This window comes from Alternaria ethzedia (assembly GCF_023757985.1).
Source record: "Alternaria ethzedia strain BMP 0044 chromosome Unknown scaffold_4, whole genome shotgun sequence".
Taxonomy (NCBI): domain Eukaryota; kingdom Fungi; phylum Ascomycota; class Dothideomycetes; order Pleosporales; family Pleosporaceae; genus Alternaria; species Alternaria ethzedia.
Window position 1 is genome coordinate 24,876 of NW_026056197.1, and position 18,686 is coordinate 43,561.

Consider the following 18,686-nt stretch of genomic DNA (forward strand, 5'->3'; position numbering starts at 1 on the left):
TCAGCCCAATGTCACCCAAATACGCTACAACTTCAGTCTGGATGGACGAGTATTGGCAGATCCACCGCCTTGAGCTGCCGATTATCCGCAAAAGATGGAAAAGGAAGTTTGACTGCAAGATGGGACCAAGTGGAGATGAGTGGGTAATGGATCATGGGGCAGGGAGCATGGGCCTCCATCGCCAAGATGCGGGGAGAGCTCCTCCCCAACACAGCCGGAGCCATGCAAGGTACCACAGCTGCTGTAGCGTGCTGTTGACGTTGTCGACATTTCCACACCGCCTCGACCGAGTTCCAATCCCCATCTCCAGCCTCATCCACCATGGGAGGAGAATCGCACCGCAACATGCCCGTCCCCGTGGCCAAAGACTACCCACAGCTGGCGGCTGGTCCCGTTGGCAAGCAGATCCACAGCATCTACCAGAGCCGACTGAGGCAGTTCCTCGATGCAGGACAGTACAGGGAACAGAGTCTTATTGGGTGAGTCTTGAGCTTCACGCCTTCCTTCTCCTCCATCCCCAGCTCCAAGATGCTCATACGTCATACAGCAAGCTCACCGAAGCTGTCGCGTCCGGTACCGACTGGGTGAAGCTCTCCGTCTACTCGCCCCCGAACCTCTCGCGCCCGCTCTTTAAGGAAGCCACCGCCCATGCCTTCCATCCCACCAAAGTCGGCGAGTCATTTGGCCCCAGTTGGTCGACCCACTGGTTCAAGGTCCAGCTCACGGTGCCCAAGCACATGCTGGACAAGGAACATCTTGAATTCGTCTGGGACGCGAACAACGAGGGCCTGATTTGGACCGAAGATGGGCATACTGTCCATGGACTGACGGGTGGCGGCGAACGCACACAATGGATCCTGCCCGAGGAGTTCAGAGACGGCAAAGAGCATACCTTCTACATCGAGATGGCCTGCAACGGCATGTTCGGCAATGCCCCCGGCGGCGACTCGATCCAGCCGCCAGACCCAGACAAATACTATACGCTGCACACTGCTGAAGTCCAAGCAGTCAACCTGGAGGCGAGAGGGCTATATTTTGACTTCTGGGAGATTGGAGATGCCGCTCGCGAGTTCCCTGGGGACTCGACGCAAGCCCACGATGCCCAGCAGGTCGGCAACCGCATTATCGACACTTTCATTGCGGGCAATGGAAGCCAAGAGAGCATCAAAGCATGCCGCAAGATCGCGGCTGAGTACGTCGGCAAGGACGTAGACTCGCACAAAGTATACGAGACGGACCAGGAGGCTATCGTACACGGTATAGGCTACTGCCATATCGACACGTGCTGGCTCTGGCCGTTCGACGAGACTAAGCGAAAGGTCAACCGATCCTGGTCGAACCAGTGCGACCTCATCGAGCGATACCCCGAGCTTCGTTTCTGCTGCTCACAAGCGCAGCAATACAAGTGGCTCGAGCAGTACTACCCTTCCACATTCGATCGCGTCAAGAAGAAGGTCAAGGAAGGAAGCTTCCAGCCTATCGGTGGCAGTTGGGTCGAGCATGACACCAACCTTCCTGGCGGAGAGTCGCTTATCAGGCAATTCTTGTATGGTCAGCGCTACTTCGAGAGCAAATTTGGCCAGCGTTGTCGCACCTTTTGGCTACCAGACACTTTCGGGTACTCGACGCAATTACCACAGATCTGTCGCATTTCGGGTATGACTAGATTCCTGACTCAAAAGCTGAGCTGGAATAATATCAACAACTTCCCACATACGACATTCAACTGGGTCGCGTTGGACAACAGTCAGGTCATCTGCCACATGCCGCCATCTGAGACGTACACGTGCGAAGCGAACTTCGGTGACGTCAAGCGCAGCGTCACGCAGCACAAGTCGCTCGATCAAGACAAGTCATCGCTGATTGTCTTCGGCAAAGGAGATGGAGGCGGTGGTCCGACATGGCAGCACCTTGAGAAGCTTAGGCGTTGCCGTGGTATCAGCGACACTGCTGGTCTGTTGCCTCGCGTCAAGCTAGGCGACTCAGCAGACGACTTCTTCGACCGCCTAGAGAAGAAGGTCGAGAATGGTACTGAGCTCGTGACATGGTATGGCGAGCTGTACTTCGAACTTCACCGTGGTACATACACTACACAGTCGAACAACAAGCGCAACAACAGGAAGTCTGAGATTATGCTAAGAGACATTGAGTACCTGGCGACTCTGGCGACAATTAAGAACGGCTTCGGCAAGAAGAGCTCGTACAAGTACCCGAAGAAGGACATTGATGACATGTGGGAGAACGTGCTCTTGTGTCAGTTCCATGACTGTCTGCCTGGAAGCTCCATCGAAATGTGCTACGACGACTCCGATCGGGTATGTTGCTGATCCCCAAACTTGACTTTATGACTGACCTTTTTAGATTTACGCCGAAGTGTTTGCTACTGGAGAGAGGCTGCTTTCCGACGCCCTTGCTGAACTTGGCTTCAACGATGAGACTAGCTGGGATCAAGACACAAAGCTATTTGCGATAAACACCCTGCCATGGAGCCGTACCGAGATCATCAAGTTGCCGAGTGAGGCAAGTCGAACGAAGTATAGTCCCCCAGGGGCGGAGTACGGTCTTGCTCATCGTAACGGATCTCAGAAGGGCTTGGGCGCTCTGGACGTATTCCCACTCCACTCTGCGTACCCTGCTCAGAAGGCGACTATTGAGGAGATCCATCCCAATGTTTACGAACTCCGCAACTCGCAATTTGTCGTACAGGTCAACAACGGTGCCATCACCTCGCTCTTCGATATTGGCGCCGATCGCGAACTGATTACGAAGGGTGCCAAAGGCGGTCAGCTTGTAATCTACGACGACAAGCCACTTTACTGGCAAGCGTGGGACGTTGAAGTCTACCACCTCCAGTCCCGCCAAGAACTCGAGCCCAGCAAGGTAACCATTGCGGAGAACAGCGTTCACCGTGTGAGCCTGGTGATTGAGACGAAGGTCTCAGACAAGTCGTGGGTCAAGACGACCATGAGTCTACCTGCAGCCGTAGGAAACACACCCAGTGCTATAGAGTTTGACGCAGAGATTGAATGGCACGAGACAATGAGGTTCCTCAAGGTCGAGTTCCCAGTCGACATTGTGAACACAGAAGCCAGCTACGAGACGCAGTTCGGTATCGTGCGCCGACCCACGCACTACAACACTACATGGGACATGGCCAAATTCGAAGTCTGCTGCCACAAGTGGGCCGATCTTTCCGAGGCTACCTACGGTGTCTCGATCCTGAACGACAGCAAATATGGTTTCGCAGTCGCCGGAAACGTCATGCGTCTCTCTCTTCTCCGCTCTCCCAAGGCCCCCGACGCCCACGCCGACATGGGCAGCCACAAGACTCGCTACGCCATCTTCCCCCACAAGGGCGGTCTAGACGAGCGCACAGTCCGCAAGGCCTTCGAGTTCAACAATCCACTCAAGATTGTTGGTCGCCAGGGCCTGCACGCCCCGCCATCCGCCATGCACAATGGTCTTCTGAACCCCTTCCACATCTACGGCGCCCCCAACCTTGTGCTAGACACCATCAAACGCGGCGAGGATGATGAAGATGTCAGCCGTGGTGAACTGCCCATCAAGAAGGGTCATTCGATCATTCTACGCATCTACGACAGTCTGGGTGGAAAGAGCAAGGGCGTGCTTACCTGGGGTGATGTCGATGTGAAGAAGGTGATCAAGGTCAATGCGCTGGAAGACGAAGAGGGCGAGCCGCTGGACATAAGCGACATGAGGGTAGGAGCGGAAGAAGTGAAGGAGAAGGGTGTGCCAATCGAGGTTCGCGCATTTGAAGTGGCGAGTTACAAACTGTTGTTGGCGTAGGTATGGTAAAGGGGAAACGGTTGATGGGTAACGAGTAATGAGAGTATGGACGGTCCTTCGATCACTGGGGAACAGCTTTGTTGGAGTACTGTCAGGGCGTTGAGTATACATAGTTGGGCATCAAGCATAAGCAATATCACTTTTCGTAACCAGGACGGTCAACCTGTTGTTCAAGACCAAGGTGAAAATAGTATCATTGTGTCCAGAACGCCTATAATGCCGTATCCCATGCTCTATATCTCGATTGATGCCATCACGCTACCCTAATCCTAGAGTAGGCTTAGTTGCACTCGAGACTAGCATTCCGCTCGCCTGGCTAGAGTGCAGACCTAGTGGATGCGATCCAACTTGAGCCTGTTCCTGGCAATCTTGTCATCGACCGAATCTGTCTTGCCAGTGATGCGTGTAATGTGCGTGTTCTGGTTATCGACCTCCTCACCCATCGCGCGACCGAGTTGGTTGAGGTTCTTGGCCATGCCATGAAGTTGGTCTGTTGAAAGAAATCTGTTAGAATGCACGCATCAATGGAATAGACGGGGAATACGTACCCAAGTTGTTATCGATCTCATTCTCCATCTCATCGTCCTCCTCGTCCGCCTCGAACTGGAACTTCGAACGTGCAGCCAGCGAGCTCTTGTTGTTGCCTTGTGGACCACCGCCTGTCGCCAGCTTACGCTGAGCTTCGTTTGCGCGGGCTCCAGACTCCCATTTGGCCCGGTTAGTTTGTTCTCGGGTGTCACGGTCGCGTGCGTGCTGATCCATGGCTTGTTGCATTTGCTTCTCGCGCTTGGAGTTGCCTGTGAAGGGGTTGGGGACGATGGAGAACATGCTTGCGTTGATGCCTGGAGTCGGGTTAGTCATGAATGATACGTGTTGAGGGGTGCGTCCTTACGGGCCAGTTCCTTAGTCTGTCCATTTGCTCTGTCGCTCTGGATAGAGGCAAGGTCGAGATTGCGTTCCGTGCTAGAGACGAGTTAGCTGTGTATCAGCATGTGAAGATGAGTCCAACGTACTTATGAATACGCTCTCCCTGTGCTGCTAGTGTGCCTAGAGTCCCTCGACCGGTTTCCAAAGCCTGCTCAGCTAGACGGAGAGCGTTTCTGGTGCTCGCAACATCTTGCTGCTTCATGAACTTGATCTCCTGCTTTGTAGCGTCGATGTCTTCCTCTTCTTGTTCTTCAGCCGTCAATTGGCGGTCCTCGTATGCTCCGTAGCCACCAGGCGCAGAGCCATAGCCACCGGGAGCACCAGCCCCATATCCGCCACCGGGGGTGCTCCCATAGGCACCGCTTTGCCCAAGAGCGCTAGGCTGCTGAGGTGGCTGCGCTTGCTGGCGTTGGGGAGCGTTGCCAAACAGCTCATTACGGCCTGCCTCGGTGCTCATGGTGTCGTTGGATGCAGTTCTGCCCAGGCCTCCGTAGCCGCCGGGCCGCTGTGGTGCGCCTCCGCCATAGCGATCAGCTCCATAGCCTGACTGTGCGCCGTAGCTGCCTCCTTGCGCGCCATATCCGCCTGGTCGCTGTCCGTAGCTCTGGCCCGGGCCGGTGACAGCCGGCGTCTTCTCTTGGCGGAACGAGTTGTCCTGGCCTTCGTTCGAGTACGAGGGCGGTGGTTGTGCGTATGGGTCCTTGCCTACAGGCGCGGCATACGGGTTCTGGGCGGCTGGGCTCTCCTTTCCGCCCTTGTCCTTCTTCTTGGAGAACAGACCCATGATTCAGGTGTAGAGTTTTCGGTGTGGTGAAGAAGATGAGGAGATGAGTCGCGTCTTGTATGCGTCGACGTCAGGGGTGGGTGCGGTGAGGGCTGACGGGTCGGGGAGCACCAAGGGAATTGTGGGGTGCGTTCCAAGGTTATCGATTGGGCGAGCCAAGGTTCAGGGTCTCGCGGCGGGAACTCGAAAAGTGAATGAAGGAAGGCACGAGATGAAGAGGTGATGCAGTAGTATATGAATGTCACAGGTAGAGGAAGTCGCGTTTGAGCAATGAATGTTTTGCTGCGTCTGGCGTTTCAATCATAAGAAGCGCCCAATGCCACTAGCGAAGGCGGAGCCCTGGGGTGAGTACGCCACCGCTTGTGGCTGAGGGCCGCTTGCAAGGAACCGCTCAAAATAGCTACAAGACATGTTCCAACCGTGGTTCGAGTGAAAGCACGAAAGAATCTGCATCTTGTTTCGAGAGTGTGTCCTGAGCAGCGGGTTGCAAAGTTGAATACGAAGATTGGTAGGGCTGTCGCATAGCTGGGCCCACATCATTTGGTCCCTGCAGCCGCACTCAGGCACCGCGCCTAAATTGGCCCTTTGAAGGTCCACCCGTACGCATATATTGAGCTCTCCGACATTGTCTGGGTATCTTTCGTCCTGCAATCTATAGCGTGGATAGCAAGCATCTGCGACGCTACGTCGTCCAAATCGCGCTGTCCTCCTCGTGTGTAACCTCGCCGTCGGAAGAGGGTAAATCTTCGTGCTCCTCTTTTGTCCAGATCTCGTTCCCCGTTACCACTGGAAACGATGTCAGGACGCGGCTTATGTCTCCCCACCATACTTCGCCGAACCTCCGATACCAATCCACTGTCACCTTCAGACCTTCATCAAAGCTTGTCTTGGGTTCCCAACCCAGCGCGCTCAGCTTGGTCCCGTCCGTCGCATAGCGCTGGTCGTTGAACGGTCGGTCTTCAGTGTGCTCGACCCATTTCGACAGCTCGGCAGGTGAGTCATGGGATATTTCGAAGACATCCAACAGCCTGCGACATATGTCCGAATTCGATATCTCGTCCTTTGACGCGATATTGTAGATCTGGCCGATGTCGCCCTTGTGCAGTATCGTGTCTAGTGCATCTACAATGTCCCCTGCATATAGGTATCGTCTCGTGGGTGAGCCGTCCCCGTGAAGCAGTAGCTTCTGTTTTCGTTGTAGAAGCATGATGAACTTCGGGATGATCTCTGCATAAGTCAGCTCAGTCATCAACCCCAAGATCTAGGATGGCCTACTCTCGGGGAACTGATGTGGTCCATATACGTTGTTCGCTCGAACCGTAATCAGCGGCAGCTTGAAGCTACTCCTGTAGGCGCTGACCATCATCTCTGCCGCTGCTTTACTCGCCGAGTATGGATTTGTAGGTGCCAGTATGCTCGTCTCGCCCAGGTCTGCCGCTCCAACAGGAACATCCCCATAGACCTCATCTGTCGAGATGTGTATGAACCTATTGATACCATGTTCCCTCGCTCTTTCAAGCAGAACATGTGTGCCATATACGTTGGTATTCGTGAATTCATATGAATTGCCAAAGCTAAGGTCGACGTGCGATTGTGCCGCGAAGTGGAAGAGCGTGTCGATTTTGTGTTTTCGCAAGACGCGCTTTACGTCCGCCGGTGACGTGATGTCACCCTGTTCGAAGGTGAAATTGGGTCGATCATCGAGGATTCGCGTGTTGTTGAGCGCAGCGCAGTAGTCCAATTTGTCGAATGATACAACATTGTAGTGTGGGTATGTAATCACTAGATGCCGTACGAACCAGCAAGCTCTACTCAGTGGTCAGTTGTGATGCATCATGACGAAAGATCAAGAGACGCACAGCTCACAACTTTCCGTGCTCTCGTCGCAACGTACATGAAGCCAGCTCCACCAGTTATCAAAATGTTCTTCGCGTCAGGAAGAGGCTCGAAGTTGGTGCTGCCAATGAGTATCGGCGCCTGCTTCCATAGTTCCTGCTTGACATGCGACCTCGCATTGAGAACGGTCGACCGTCGCCGGCCTGGTGATGTTAGCGTCGGGGTTGGACTGTGCCTTGCATTGCATCGTGCAGGTGCCCAGGTGGAGACTCACGCTTTACGCCATTGGTGCCATTGGGCACATAGTGGGTGCTGTCAGAGCCTTGGGTGGAACCCATAGTAGCGGTAGCTTGTGTTGTCATCTACCAAGCGTCGTCGAACGCTTGCTTGACATGCTCGAGTTTAACATACAATAAGTTGTACTGGTCACGTATGCGCGCGCTGCTGGCCGCGTGTCTGCGACGAGCGCGATACGGCACTAGCCCGACACGGAGATGCATCCGTCATTGCGCGTTACGTCATCAGAATGGCGAATCTGTCCAGGTGCTCAACACCAGCTGGGCGAGAACGCTGCATCAACACCGCATATGCCCGCATTGCGACACAGCGAATCGTTAGGTCCCGATACATACCACGCATTGGAGCTTCGTTGAGCGAAGATCAGCCGTCTGCTCCGTAGATACCGTGTCTACCGCACCGAAAGTCGAGCCATAACAACGCTATGCATCAGTCTGAGCGAAAGGCGCATATTCTTCTAATTCGAAACCAAGGATCTTCTCCGGCTGGCCAGCGGAGTCTGTTCCATGTATTTGTACTTCAACGGAAGCCAGCACACGAGACGTGACAGGGACGGCGTTACACATACCCCGCTTCCCACCCATCCCGTCAACACCTATCTACGCGTCTCGTAGCTTTCGCAGCGAATTGGATATGTCGGCGCGATACACATGTTGCGGATTACGCATGTCTTTATTCCCGGCCCTCCCGCGAACAGCCAAAGCGGGCTGCCCCACCACTGTAATGTGGGGATGATCCCCAGCCGTAGCATTCGAAAACAAAGTAACGGGTATGATTACGTGAAGGCGCGTGTATAAGCTTCTCTTTAAACATCATGACCATTGCTGGCACAAAACTCTCTGCACCCACCAGCTTCTTGGTTTGCTATTGAGATAATCGCCTTTCTGTAATTGCGAGCATGTGGGCTACTTATCTTATTCTTTCGGGCATCATCGCTCTTGTACTTGACTACAGCCGCATGCTGTACCTAAGATGGCGAATGGTAGTTCCTCACTCCTTTGCCAGCTTCATGTCGGGTCTGACACTAATACGCCAACAGCCTCCAGGACCGTTGCCTTGGCCTATTGTTGGAAACACCTTCAGTCTACCGGAGGAAAAGCCCTGGTATCTCATGGAACAACTATCGAAACAATACAAGTCACCGCTCATCACGTTCTGGATCGGGCGGTTAGTTCCACAGCAGTTTTGCCGTTCTGAACAGTGAATAACACAGCACAGGAGACCGACAGTCTGGGTCAATGACGCGTGGACTGCTGATGAGCTTCTCGTCAAGCGGGCAAACATCTACAACTCTAGACCCCGCATGCTGATGTTTGCGGAGCTGATGTCCGGCCAAATGAATCTGCTGCACAAATACACGTACACAAAAGAACAGCGTGAAAGGTTTCGCGACCTCAGGAGAGTTACTCACCAGGGTGTTGGGATACAGCAGGTCAGCGTAACACAGGGTTTCATGTTACTCATACTAACGTTACCAGATAAAACGCCATCGAAGCCTTCAAGACGACGAAAACAAGATAGTAGTATGCGACCTACTCGACACCCCACACAAATTCGTAGCTCATTTCGAGCGCTACGCTACGAGCGTTGTGTCCATCATCGGCTTTGGACGTCGGATTGGAGACATACAAGATCCGTTGATCACTGAAGTTATCGCGCAGATGCAGACCTCTGCTAAGATGGCAGTCGTCGCCAAGGATTTTCCGCGACTGATGGAGACCTTCCCATGTAATTTACGAATCCACCTACTCAAATTCATACTAACAATGACAGGGCTGGCCAAGTTTCCCAATTGGATGGCTCCTTGGAAGCGTGATACTCGACGTTCAGCAAAGCCCAAATACGGCCGCAATGATTTCTTCTATGCTTTAGCCGAGGAAGCCAAGCAATGTCCAGAAGAGAACTACTCCAAGTACCTGTTTCGCGAAGCACCTCACCTCAATCTTCATCCTCTCGAAATCTCCAATCTCGCCGCTAACCTACTCGGTGCTGGAGCGGACACTTCAAGTAGCACTCTACAAACAGCGGTACTGGCAATGCGCGCCTTCCCCGAGACCCTTGAACCCGCATGGGAAGAGCTAGACCGTGTAGTGGGTCGATCGCGAAGTCCGACGCTCGATGATGATCTTCCGTATCTCCGCGCTTTTGTCAAAGAAGTCTTCCGCTGGCGTTCGGTCGCAGTGATAGGAGGTACTGCTCACGCACCCACACAGGATGACTATTACAACGGCTACTATATCGCGAAGGGTACCTGGGTGCAAGGCAACGTTTGGGCGATACATCATAACGAGCGCGAATTTCCCGACCCTGATCGCTTCAATCCAAGGAGATTCCTCGACACGGATGATAAGAGACCGTTTCCTGGTGAGAAGGGATATATGACTTTCGGATGGGGCAGAAGAAGCTGTGCTGGTCAAGCGTTGGCTGAGCAGGGTACGCATCTCAGCATTGCGCGATTGGTATGGGCATACAAGGTGGAGCCAGAATTGGACCCAAGAACGGGAGAGGAAGTGCCTGTTGACATCTTCAAGTTCACGTAAGTCGTGTTTCGAGACCCCAAGGCTATAAAGCGTTATGGGTACCAACTTTTAGCAGGAGCGGATCGAACTGGCGACCTCAGCCATTCAAAGTCAAGTTCACACCCAGACACGAAGAGATCAAGCAAACGGTTATCCGAGAGGCGCTGCAAGCACGGCAAGATCTGGCGAAGTATGACCGCGAAACCAAGTACAAGTTCAGCACGTTTTACGAGTAGGGACTGGTTGAGATGCGATATCATTCATGGATTGTATGTATGCGTCGACTCGCTAGGTCGATCAACTCTCGAAATGGCAAGGTGTCGGGCATTTCCATACAGCTTTGCATAACACCCCTGCCAGTGCGGAGAAGACATGGGTTTCTCCTCACTGCCCCACGATGCTAACCTCGCCTGACTCGCATATTTCGCTGTATAAGGCTGCGATCCCTTCTTCTCGCAGACGGATACCGGTCAGTCTCTGCGTGGGCAATAATGGCAAAACTTCAGGAGACGTCCTTGTGGGCGAATCGCAAATGCTTACTGATATGCTCCGCCGTCGCTATTGCTAGCATGCAGTACGGCATCGATACCGCTGCAGTAGGCGGTCTGCAGGCGATGCCTGGGTTTTTGATGGTGTTTGGATATGAGGACCCGACAAGCCCGCTTGGCTATGGTATTGATGCAAGTCCACATAGCCTATGACATCGCGAAAGCTGCTGACGCGCAAGATAGTCGACGGTGCAACAGCTCATGACCTCTTTGCTAAATCTGGGTTCGTGCGTATCTGCCATTGCTGCGGGTGTGTTTGGCGGCTACTTCGGTCGCAGGAAGGCTTTGTGGCTCGCATGCATCATATGTCTGGCTGCAGTGTCGGTACAGATTGGCTCTACCTCCAAGGCCGGTTTATACGTTGGTCGTCTGTTGCTAGGCTTCTCCAACGGGTTCTTTGTCGTATTTTCGACCGTGTACTGCAGCGAAGCAGCACCTGCGCATCTCCGGGAGTACGTTTCTGGATCTCTTCACAGACGATAAACACACTAACAATCAGCAGAATCATGGTCGGACTCTTCTCTTTCTATGTGAATCTTGGAAGCATCATCGGTTCCATCATCGACAACTACACTTCACGCTACCTCTCGAAACTCTCCTACCAAGTCCCTCTCGCCTGCATGTTCATCGTCCCGGTTCTACTCGGCACAGCGCTTTTCTTCGTCCCCGAGAGTCCGCGATGGCTTTTACATCGTGACCAGCATGATGCGGCGCGCAAGTCTTTGGAGCGTCTTCGTTTCGACCATGGTGAAAAATTGGAGTTGGAGTGGGCAGAAATGATCCGTGGTGTGGAAGAAGAGCGTAGGCTCAGTCAAAGCTCAGGCTTTCTGGACCTATTCCGCGGCAACGACTTGAGACGCACACTACTTTGTTGGGGCACGATCGCGAGCCAGTCAGCGAGTGGCGTCTGGTTCTTCATTGGTTATCAAACCTACTTCCTCGCCATCGCTGGTATCACGAAAGCCTTCGAGTACAGTATTATGACCTCGTGTATCGGTTTCATCGGTGTTCACCTTGGTCTCTTCTCCATGAACAAACTCTTTGGCCGAAGAACGATCATGATCGCTGGAGCGATAGCGTGTGGTTTATGCGAGCTTGCTTGCGGGATCGCCAGTAGCGTAAAGCCCAACCCAGTCGAGACTGGAAACGTGTTAGTGGCTTTTACGGCACTGTTCCTATTTTGCTACAATGCCGGAGTGGGCGTTGCGACAAGCCCTCTAGCGACAGAGCTTGTCAGTTCAAGACTTCGAGCTTGGACGGTTGGCAGCGCGAATGCTCTTGGATACTTCCTGGCTTGGCTGATCGGCTTTTGCTCGCCATACTTCATCAACCCTCAGGATCTTGACTGGGTGAGTAAGCATGCTTTCTCTTCTCTATAACGCTAACACGATCTCAGGGCCCGCAATACACGTACATATGGGCAGCTTCGAACTTCATATGTGTGGCCTGGTTCTACTTCTTCCTCCCGGAGACGAAAGCGCGATCACTAGAGGAGCTGGATGAGATCTTCGAAGCTAGAGTGGCGGCACGAAAGTTCAGGCTGTACGAGTGTAGGATTGTGGAGGATGCGAAGCAAGATGTTTATGGGAAGGAGACAGTTGAGACAACAAAGCAAGCTGCTTGAGGGACTGTGTACGTTTTGGGCAGATGTAAAGTTTTACGCTGCATACTCTACGTTTCTCTGCAGCTTTGCATGCTCCTCTATCCCTACTCATCCTCATGAGGCACTTTCACTCGGATTCTCACAATCTCATCGACGATCGTGGACGGGTCGTCTGGTGCGGGGAGTTCATAGGACATTTTCCATCCCAGAGAAGGCAGGGCCAATACTTCTTCACGAGTCCGATTGGGATGCCAATGCGACTCCTGGAACCAGTGTGAAATCCATTGCCACGGGATCAATGCCTTCTCATAGCTCGTGAAGTCAGTCGTGGCCTTGTAAGTTTTGTCGCCAACGGTGAAAGTAGATGATGTAGCAGTACCACGATCGTCTTTGTGGCTGAAACTCGCGACGGCAAGGGCAGCGATATCTGTGTATTTCATTGCTATTTTGCTTTGGTCAGCGACGAATTGATGGAAACGGATGCAACGGCCTTGGAAAGTTGCCCGTTCCCAGGAGAGACCGCATTCGGGAAATGCGAAAATCCTGGCTTCTTCCTCGTTAGCAAAAGCTTCCATCGATAGACCTTGGGGATCATTGCACTTGAAAATCGGAAACTTGTCGAGACAGTGGGCCAACTCGTGAAGCAAGACGTGGGCGAGAAGGAATTGGGGTCCAAGGTTCTGTACGCTAGATGGAGGGGGAGGACCAGAATCATCTGTCACAGTTGTCTCGGAGTCTGGATCGAGCACTTTGCGAAAGAATGAGTGCAAGAGCACGCAGGGACTTGTCGGTGCTCCCCTCTCTGGTCGAAACCGCAAGCCCTCGCCCATCATATCGGCGCAATAAGCCAGCATACCGTTACGTACCTTGGCGCTCCTATCCGCTTCGCGCCAATTGCAAAGCCTTAAAACCTCGTTATAAGTCTTGTCATTGGTCGCGTGGTCTGAGAAGGTTGTTCGGAGCTCATCAAAAGCGAAAGTTAATCCCAAATCCATGTCTGTCGGGGTACGGTCGGATTCTTGCACCTTCCAAGTCAAAACGCTAGTTAGGTTATCCAGTTTCTCCCTCCATTCGGCCATCAAGACGGACTTCTCTACTAGCCGATAGTTTGAAACGTAAATTAGCGGGGGCGGGGCATCTCCTACGAAGGTCTGGGAAGGTAGTGTCCGACTCCTCATCTGATGCCAGAAATAGTCAAGAACTCGTTCGTCTCCCACGAATCGACTTGCAAGTTGCAGAGCAGGCCTCATGTTATCATACATGTGCTGCGAAACGCCGATGAACCGGTTGCGGGCGAAAATTGGTGAGATCTCGTTATTGAGAGTACTTGTACTCGAAGTGACATTGAAGAAGCCTTGTTCCTGGAGATGCTGGATCGCGTCTTTCTGTACGTTATCGACATGGCCTTTGAACTCGTGCATGATTGGTAAGATACGAACTGTCGTACTGCGCCCGTCTGGACACTTTAATAGTGATCTCCAGGGTATGCTTGCTGTTAGCAAAGTGTGTCCTGATGCGATGCTACTAGTCACGATGGATATGTAGATTAGTTTGCAGCAATCAACAACTTATCCAACCACACCGAGATGATCGGGAACTCGCAGGGCTTTGCAGTCATCATGAAGTATGGCCATTTGTATGTAGTTCAGTGTATATCTCCATGCTCGCTCAAACGTGGCCATCAACTAAAGCCAAGCCAGAACACTGAGCGTTGCAGCCATTGCTAATGCTGTCATACCGAGCTTGTGCGCGGCCAAGGTGTTTGTACCAGCGTCTTGTTTAATCAGCAAGCTGTAGTAGTACGAAATTAGATGAGACAGATACATACCTTCGACATCGGGAGTCTCCGTTGCGTCAGCGCCATCCTCTTCTGACTCAGTGGTGGAAGGCGACGCCTCAGTGGACTCGGGCGTCTGAGTCTCTGGGGAAGTAGACGGTGTCGATGCGACTCCGGTGTTGGATGATGACATCGCTGAAGTCGAGCTCGCAGACACGACTACACACGGTCCGCCAATGAAAGGGTACGGTCCTCCAAGGAAAGGGTACGAAGAAGGAGCCATGTCGTTGACGCAATCGAAGAAATCGCTCCCATTGTCTGCCTCGCACCACTGAGTGCAGTCGTTCAGGACACGGACCTCGGCATCGCTGTTGCAGCAGGATGTGATGTTGATATCGTTCGGAGGAACGTTGACCTGACAGATTTGACCTGTGAGTCCCGTAATGTTGAGACCATTGGGAGCGATGCCTGGAGAACAAGACGTGGGTGTAGGCAGGGCTACGCTCGATGGGATCGTAACGACTTCTGATGCGATCGAAATGAGTGTTGAAGTCATGGTGTTGGGGAGAGGTACAGTCTCTACAGTGAATGCTGAAGTCATGATGTCGGTTAGAGATTCAGTCTCTGTAATGAAGACGGCAAAATGGAATGAGCGAAGTAAGAAGGCGAACAGGGAGAGCACGATACGTGGTAATGCTCAAGTATACCTAGGTAGGTAGCAGCGATGCAACAAACGCGACGTCATCTGTCATACTGGAAGCCGACCGTCCCGGAACCGTGTCTTGGTACACAGCCAAGACAGAATAAGGCAGAATCAACATAACATCACCCTTTGTTGTCTCAGTGCATCGTCCACTCTGATGCCGCCTGGGAGTGCGCCAAGAGCGGGCACGGTTAGCGCGGCACTACTGGCGCCTTCAGGTACCCGTGCCTCTCACACCTTTACTTCCAGTTATCCGGTAACCTTGATGATACGGTACGCCCCGTTATAGCGGCGCTTGAAGTGATGTTGCTGTTGCGAGTTCGAAAAGGGGTAAGATCGTCGTGGCTTTCGCATCAAACGGAAGGTTGCAGCGTTGTGGCAAAGTTGACGGCTATTATATCACCGACGTTTGTGCTATCTGGACGCGTCCCTGACATGAGCTCCATGTTAAATATCGATTACGTTTATACAGCGTTCTTATTAGGACGATGAGAGGAAGCGTATTATGATCGTTACACACGATATTCAATAGCACTCACTGCTTGGGGCTGGCAAACTCCAAGAGTGAGCAGCCAAGATGCAGTGTTAGACTGTATTAGCGTGTGCAGCAGTCACTGTAAGCCGCTTAAGCAACTATGTTTGACTGTGTTTACCCGTTTCGTGCTTTGCCACGGGTAACGGCTTTATATACTTCTACCCAAGTTTTGAACGACGTGAACTGTCGCCGGAAATGGAAGGAAGAATGGCATCTTCATGTTATCTCGCGCGAGGGTAACATACCAACAACAGCAATTCCTAATTCATATGAAGTACAACTTAGTTGTTTTGTAAACACGGATTTCATACTTTGCACGAACGACTAAACTAGTAGTTCTACAATCAAGAGATTATCTAAAACCCAACTTCTCAACTTCTTAGATTTTCGACTTTGTCTAATAGTTACTTCATTAATGTAGCATCTATCCTACTATCTATTATCTACAATTACTAAGATAGCGAAATGCTAGACTAGCCGTTCTGTAATGTGCTTCTTATCTTTTCGGTAGAATCTCCAGAACGGCAAATCGCCAGAGCGGGAATTCCACAAATCTGCTTCCTACCTTTGTATAGAATTGCCGGATCGGCAAGATACCAGAGCGGCAATTATACAACTCTAATTCTTACCTTTCTGTAGAATTGCCAGAACGGCGAATTGCTAGAGCGGCAATTCTACGAATGTAATCCTGATCTTTCTGTAGATCTGCCAGATCGGCAAGATACTAGAGCGGCAATCCTGCAAATCTAATCCTAACCTTTCTGTAGAATTGGCAGAACAACATAATGCTAGAGCGGCATTCCTACAAATGTCATCCTAGTCTTTCCGTGGAATTGCCAGAACAGCAGATTGCCAGAACGGCGAATCCACAAATCTGCTGCTCATGCTTTTTGTAGACTTGCCAGAACGTCGAAATGTCAGAACGTCAGATTTCCAAAAAGTCACGCTGCCAAAACGTCAGATTGCCAGAACGTCAAATTGCCAGGACGGCATTTCCTCAAATGTGTTCCTAACCTCATTTGTAGGATTGCCAGAACGTCAAACTGCCAGAACGTCAGGTTGTCAGAACTTCAGATTGCTAGAACGTCAAATAGTTAGAACGTCAGATTGCCAGGACGTCAGTTTGCCAGACCGTCAATTTGTCAGAACGTCAACTGGCCAGAACGACAGATTGCCAGAACGTCAAATCGCCAGGACGGCAATTCTTCAAATCCGTTCCTCGTCTTTTCTGCCTGTGGACGAAAATACCAATTCCTTTTTGTCGCAGAACTCACTCCCGCAAGGCTCTAGACGAGCTTTCTACGTAGTTATACCTGGACAGATATAGACAAGCCCGCGAGAAGCTTCCCTTATAAGGGCGCTTCCCCGCAAAGCTTACGATACAATCATCACATTTGCTAGGGCGGTAGACTCGTGGAACACGACACTAGTGACTGGCAGCTATGAGCTATACGAGGATGAGGATGTTGAAGTCTTGATTGAAGGGCTAGTCTAAGCTCTTTGTCGCTTGCTCCTACGTGTGCCCTCTTGCTTCATCGTGACCACTGGCTGCTCCTTGTCGGGCTCCTTCTTTATACGCTCCCGCTTGGCAGCCTCCTTTTTGGCTGTTGTATGTTTTTGATCTTTTTTGCGTGTGAGGGTAAAAAGAGCTTTTTTTTTTGGTTGCAGCGGTGCAATGATCGAACGTGACACTACGGTGACGGACAGCAATGAGCTGCCCGGTTGTACGAGGATAAGGGTGTTGACCTGTTGATTGTAGGGCTGACCTAAGTTCTTTGTCGTTTGCTCCTGCGAGTTCCCTCTTTTTTCACCATCACAGTCGGCTCCTCCTCGGGCTCCTTCTTGATACGCTTCCGCTTGACAACCTCCTTCTTGACTGTCTCTTCGAGAACAACGTCCTCTTCCTCCTTTTTTATTGTCACCTCTTCCTCCTTGACCTCAACCTTGGCGACAACCCGATCTGAGAATGCCTTGAGGTCCGCCGTGAACAAGACGGAATGCGCCCATCCAGCTTCTTTACCCCACAGCTTCCGAAAGAGGTTTCCAATGGCAGCGTATGTAGCAGCGGTCAAGCTGCTGTGCTTGCCCTTGCCGAACCTGTAGTCCTTCTGCGCAATCTGCCAGACATGGGTGTCGACGGGAACAGACTCGGACCAGCCGAGTCCGAAGAGACACACACAGTCTGCGACCTTTGGACCCACGCCGTGGAGAGCAAGAAGCTCTTCGTGCGCTTGACGGTATCCTTCTCGACCACCTTCGAGCATCTCTCCGGCGGGCTTCTCTTCCATGCCAAACTGCGGACACTCGGGATTGCTCAGGTCCTCCAACCACTTCATGCCCTTGTCCTCGGAAACCATCCGCGCAGTCTTTGCAATATACTTGGCGCGGTATCCAAACCCAAGCTTCATGAGATGCGCTTCGACGTCGGGGCCCGAGAGGGCGTCGGGTGTGGGGAAGTCGTGGTAGGGTATGTCGTCGATGGTGCCTATATGTGGTCCGTAGTGCAAGCATAGATTGTGTACCATGCCCGATATGCGACTGATATTGTTGTTGCTACTGCATATGAAGCAGATGAGGGCCTCCCAAGCATCTTGTCGCAGGATCCTGATACCCGTGAACTTGGGTGCGCGCTTCTTGAAGTTGGCGTCGGAGGCTGCCCATTGCTCGTACAGCTGGCCAAGATTGGGCGCGAGGTTGAAGTAGTGCTTGATAAGAGCAGCAGTATCGTCTTCCTCGGGGGCGACTGAGGGCGCTTTGGAAGGAGGTGGCGTAGGGAGAGCGGTGGTGGCAGGTGGGTAGGTGGCGCGGTAGTGGAGATATTCGGCATCCTGACGGAGGGACAGTATGCGACCATGGAGAGCCATAGACCACACGTCATCAGCTGACTTGCGCCATCTGGTCCCATGTTAGGAAATGTTGCGACTCGAGTACTTGAGGAAGGGCGAAGGTACCTGAATGATTGTCCACATCGCAAAGTCGTGTTGATACATAGCTCAGTGAGGCTTGTAGGCAACTTGTGCCATTCAGCGGCGCGTAATGCCATTGTCGTTATAGTCGTGGTCTGCGCCAGGAGTGAATGATGCATCATGGTCTGGCCTCGGTGACAGGGGTAAGGCGCCAAGGGAACGGCGCGCTAAGGCAGGCCCCGACTTTCTCTCACACGTTTTCCGCGACGGCAACCGCAACCACCGCACAAGCATCGCGTCCTAGAGCCGGGACTGTTGCGAGTTGCTGATTCATCCACTGTTTCTTGATCAGATCTGCTAATTGCAGCTTCTCCCGCCATCTCACTCCCGACAGCAGCAGCATCTTACGCGGCTGAACACACGAGGGCGCAAGAGCTCCTAGCA

The 18,686-nt window shown here is 52.4% G+C and overlaps 7 protein-coding genes across 7 annotated transcripts; 3 read left to right on the forward strand and 4 right to left on the reverse strand.

Annotated features, from left to right (window-relative positions):
• Positions 1-321: 321 nt before the first annotated feature.
• J4E87_002124 (uncharacterized protein) lies at positions 322-3,807 on the forward strand (the record flags this gene model as incomplete). Its single annotated transcript, XM_049373763.1, has 3 exons — positions 322-479; positions 548-2,315; positions 2,362-3,807. The coding sequence occupies 3 exons, from the start codon at positions 322-324 to the stop codon at positions 3,805-3,807; spliced, it is 3,372 nt and encodes a 1,123-aa protein (XP_049235903.1).
• A 329-nt stretch (positions 3,808-4,136) lies between these two features.
• Positions 4,137-5,518, reverse strand: J4E87_002125 (uncharacterized protein; the record flags this gene model as incomplete). The annotated part of the gene is made up of 4 exons (XM_049373764.1): positions 4,137-4,297; positions 4,356-4,649; positions 4,700-4,770; positions 4,821-5,518. 4 exons carry the CDS (start codon positions 5,516-5,518, stop codon positions 4,137-4,139), a joined length of 1,224 nt encoding a protein of 407 aa, XP_049235904.1.
• A 682-nt stretch (positions 5,519-6,200) lies between these two features.
• J4E87_002126 (uncharacterized protein) lies at positions 6,201-7,692 on the reverse strand (the record flags this gene model as incomplete). Its single annotated transcript, XM_049373765.1, has 4 exons — positions 6,201-6,745; positions 6,794-7,326; positions 7,413-7,557; positions 7,629-7,692. The coding sequence occupies 4 exons, from the start codon at positions 7,690-7,692 to the stop codon at positions 6,201-6,203; spliced, it is 1,287 nt and encodes a 428-aa protein (XP_049235905.1).
• Positions 7,693-8,609: 917 nt separating this feature from the next.
• On the forward strand, positions 8,610-10,406 carry J4E87_002127 (uncharacterized protein; the record flags this gene model as incomplete). Its single annotated transcript, XM_049373766.1, has 6 exons — positions 8,610-8,633; positions 8,691-8,818; positions 8,870-9,083; positions 9,130-9,379; positions 9,425-10,187; positions 10,247-10,406. 6 exons carry the CDS (start codon positions 8,610-8,612, stop codon positions 10,404-10,406), a joined length of 1,539 nt encoding a protein of 512 aa, XP_049235906.1.
• Positions 10,407-10,661: 255 nt separating this feature from the next.
• Positions 10,662-12,342, forward strand: J4E87_002128 (uncharacterized protein; the record flags this gene model as incomplete). Its single annotated transcript, XM_049373767.1, has 4 exons — positions 10,662-10,850; positions 10,902-11,170; positions 11,221-12,067; positions 12,115-12,342. The coding sequence occupies 4 exons, from the start codon at positions 10,662-10,664 to the stop codon at positions 12,340-12,342; spliced, it is 1,533 nt and encodes a 510-aa protein (XP_049235907.1).
• An 83-nt stretch (positions 12,343-12,425) lies between these two features.
• J4E87_002129 (uncharacterized protein) lies at positions 12,426-14,158 on the reverse strand (the record flags this gene model as incomplete). The annotated part of the gene is made up of 2 exons (XM_049373768.1): positions 12,426-13,706; positions 14,150-14,158. 2 exons carry the CDS (start codon positions 14,156-14,158, stop codon positions 12,426-12,428), a joined length of 1,290 nt encoding a protein of 429 aa, XP_049235908.1.
• Positions 14,159-17,102: 2,944 nt separating this feature from the next.
• Positions 17,103-18,379, reverse strand: J4E87_002130 (uncharacterized protein; the record flags this gene model as incomplete). Its single annotated transcript, XM_049373769.1, has 2 exons — positions 17,103-18,231; positions 18,288-18,379. 2 exons carry the CDS (start codon positions 18,377-18,379, stop codon positions 17,103-17,105), a joined length of 1,221 nt encoding a protein of 406 aa, XP_049235909.1.
• Between the last annotated feature and the right edge of the window lie 307 nt (positions 18,380-18,686).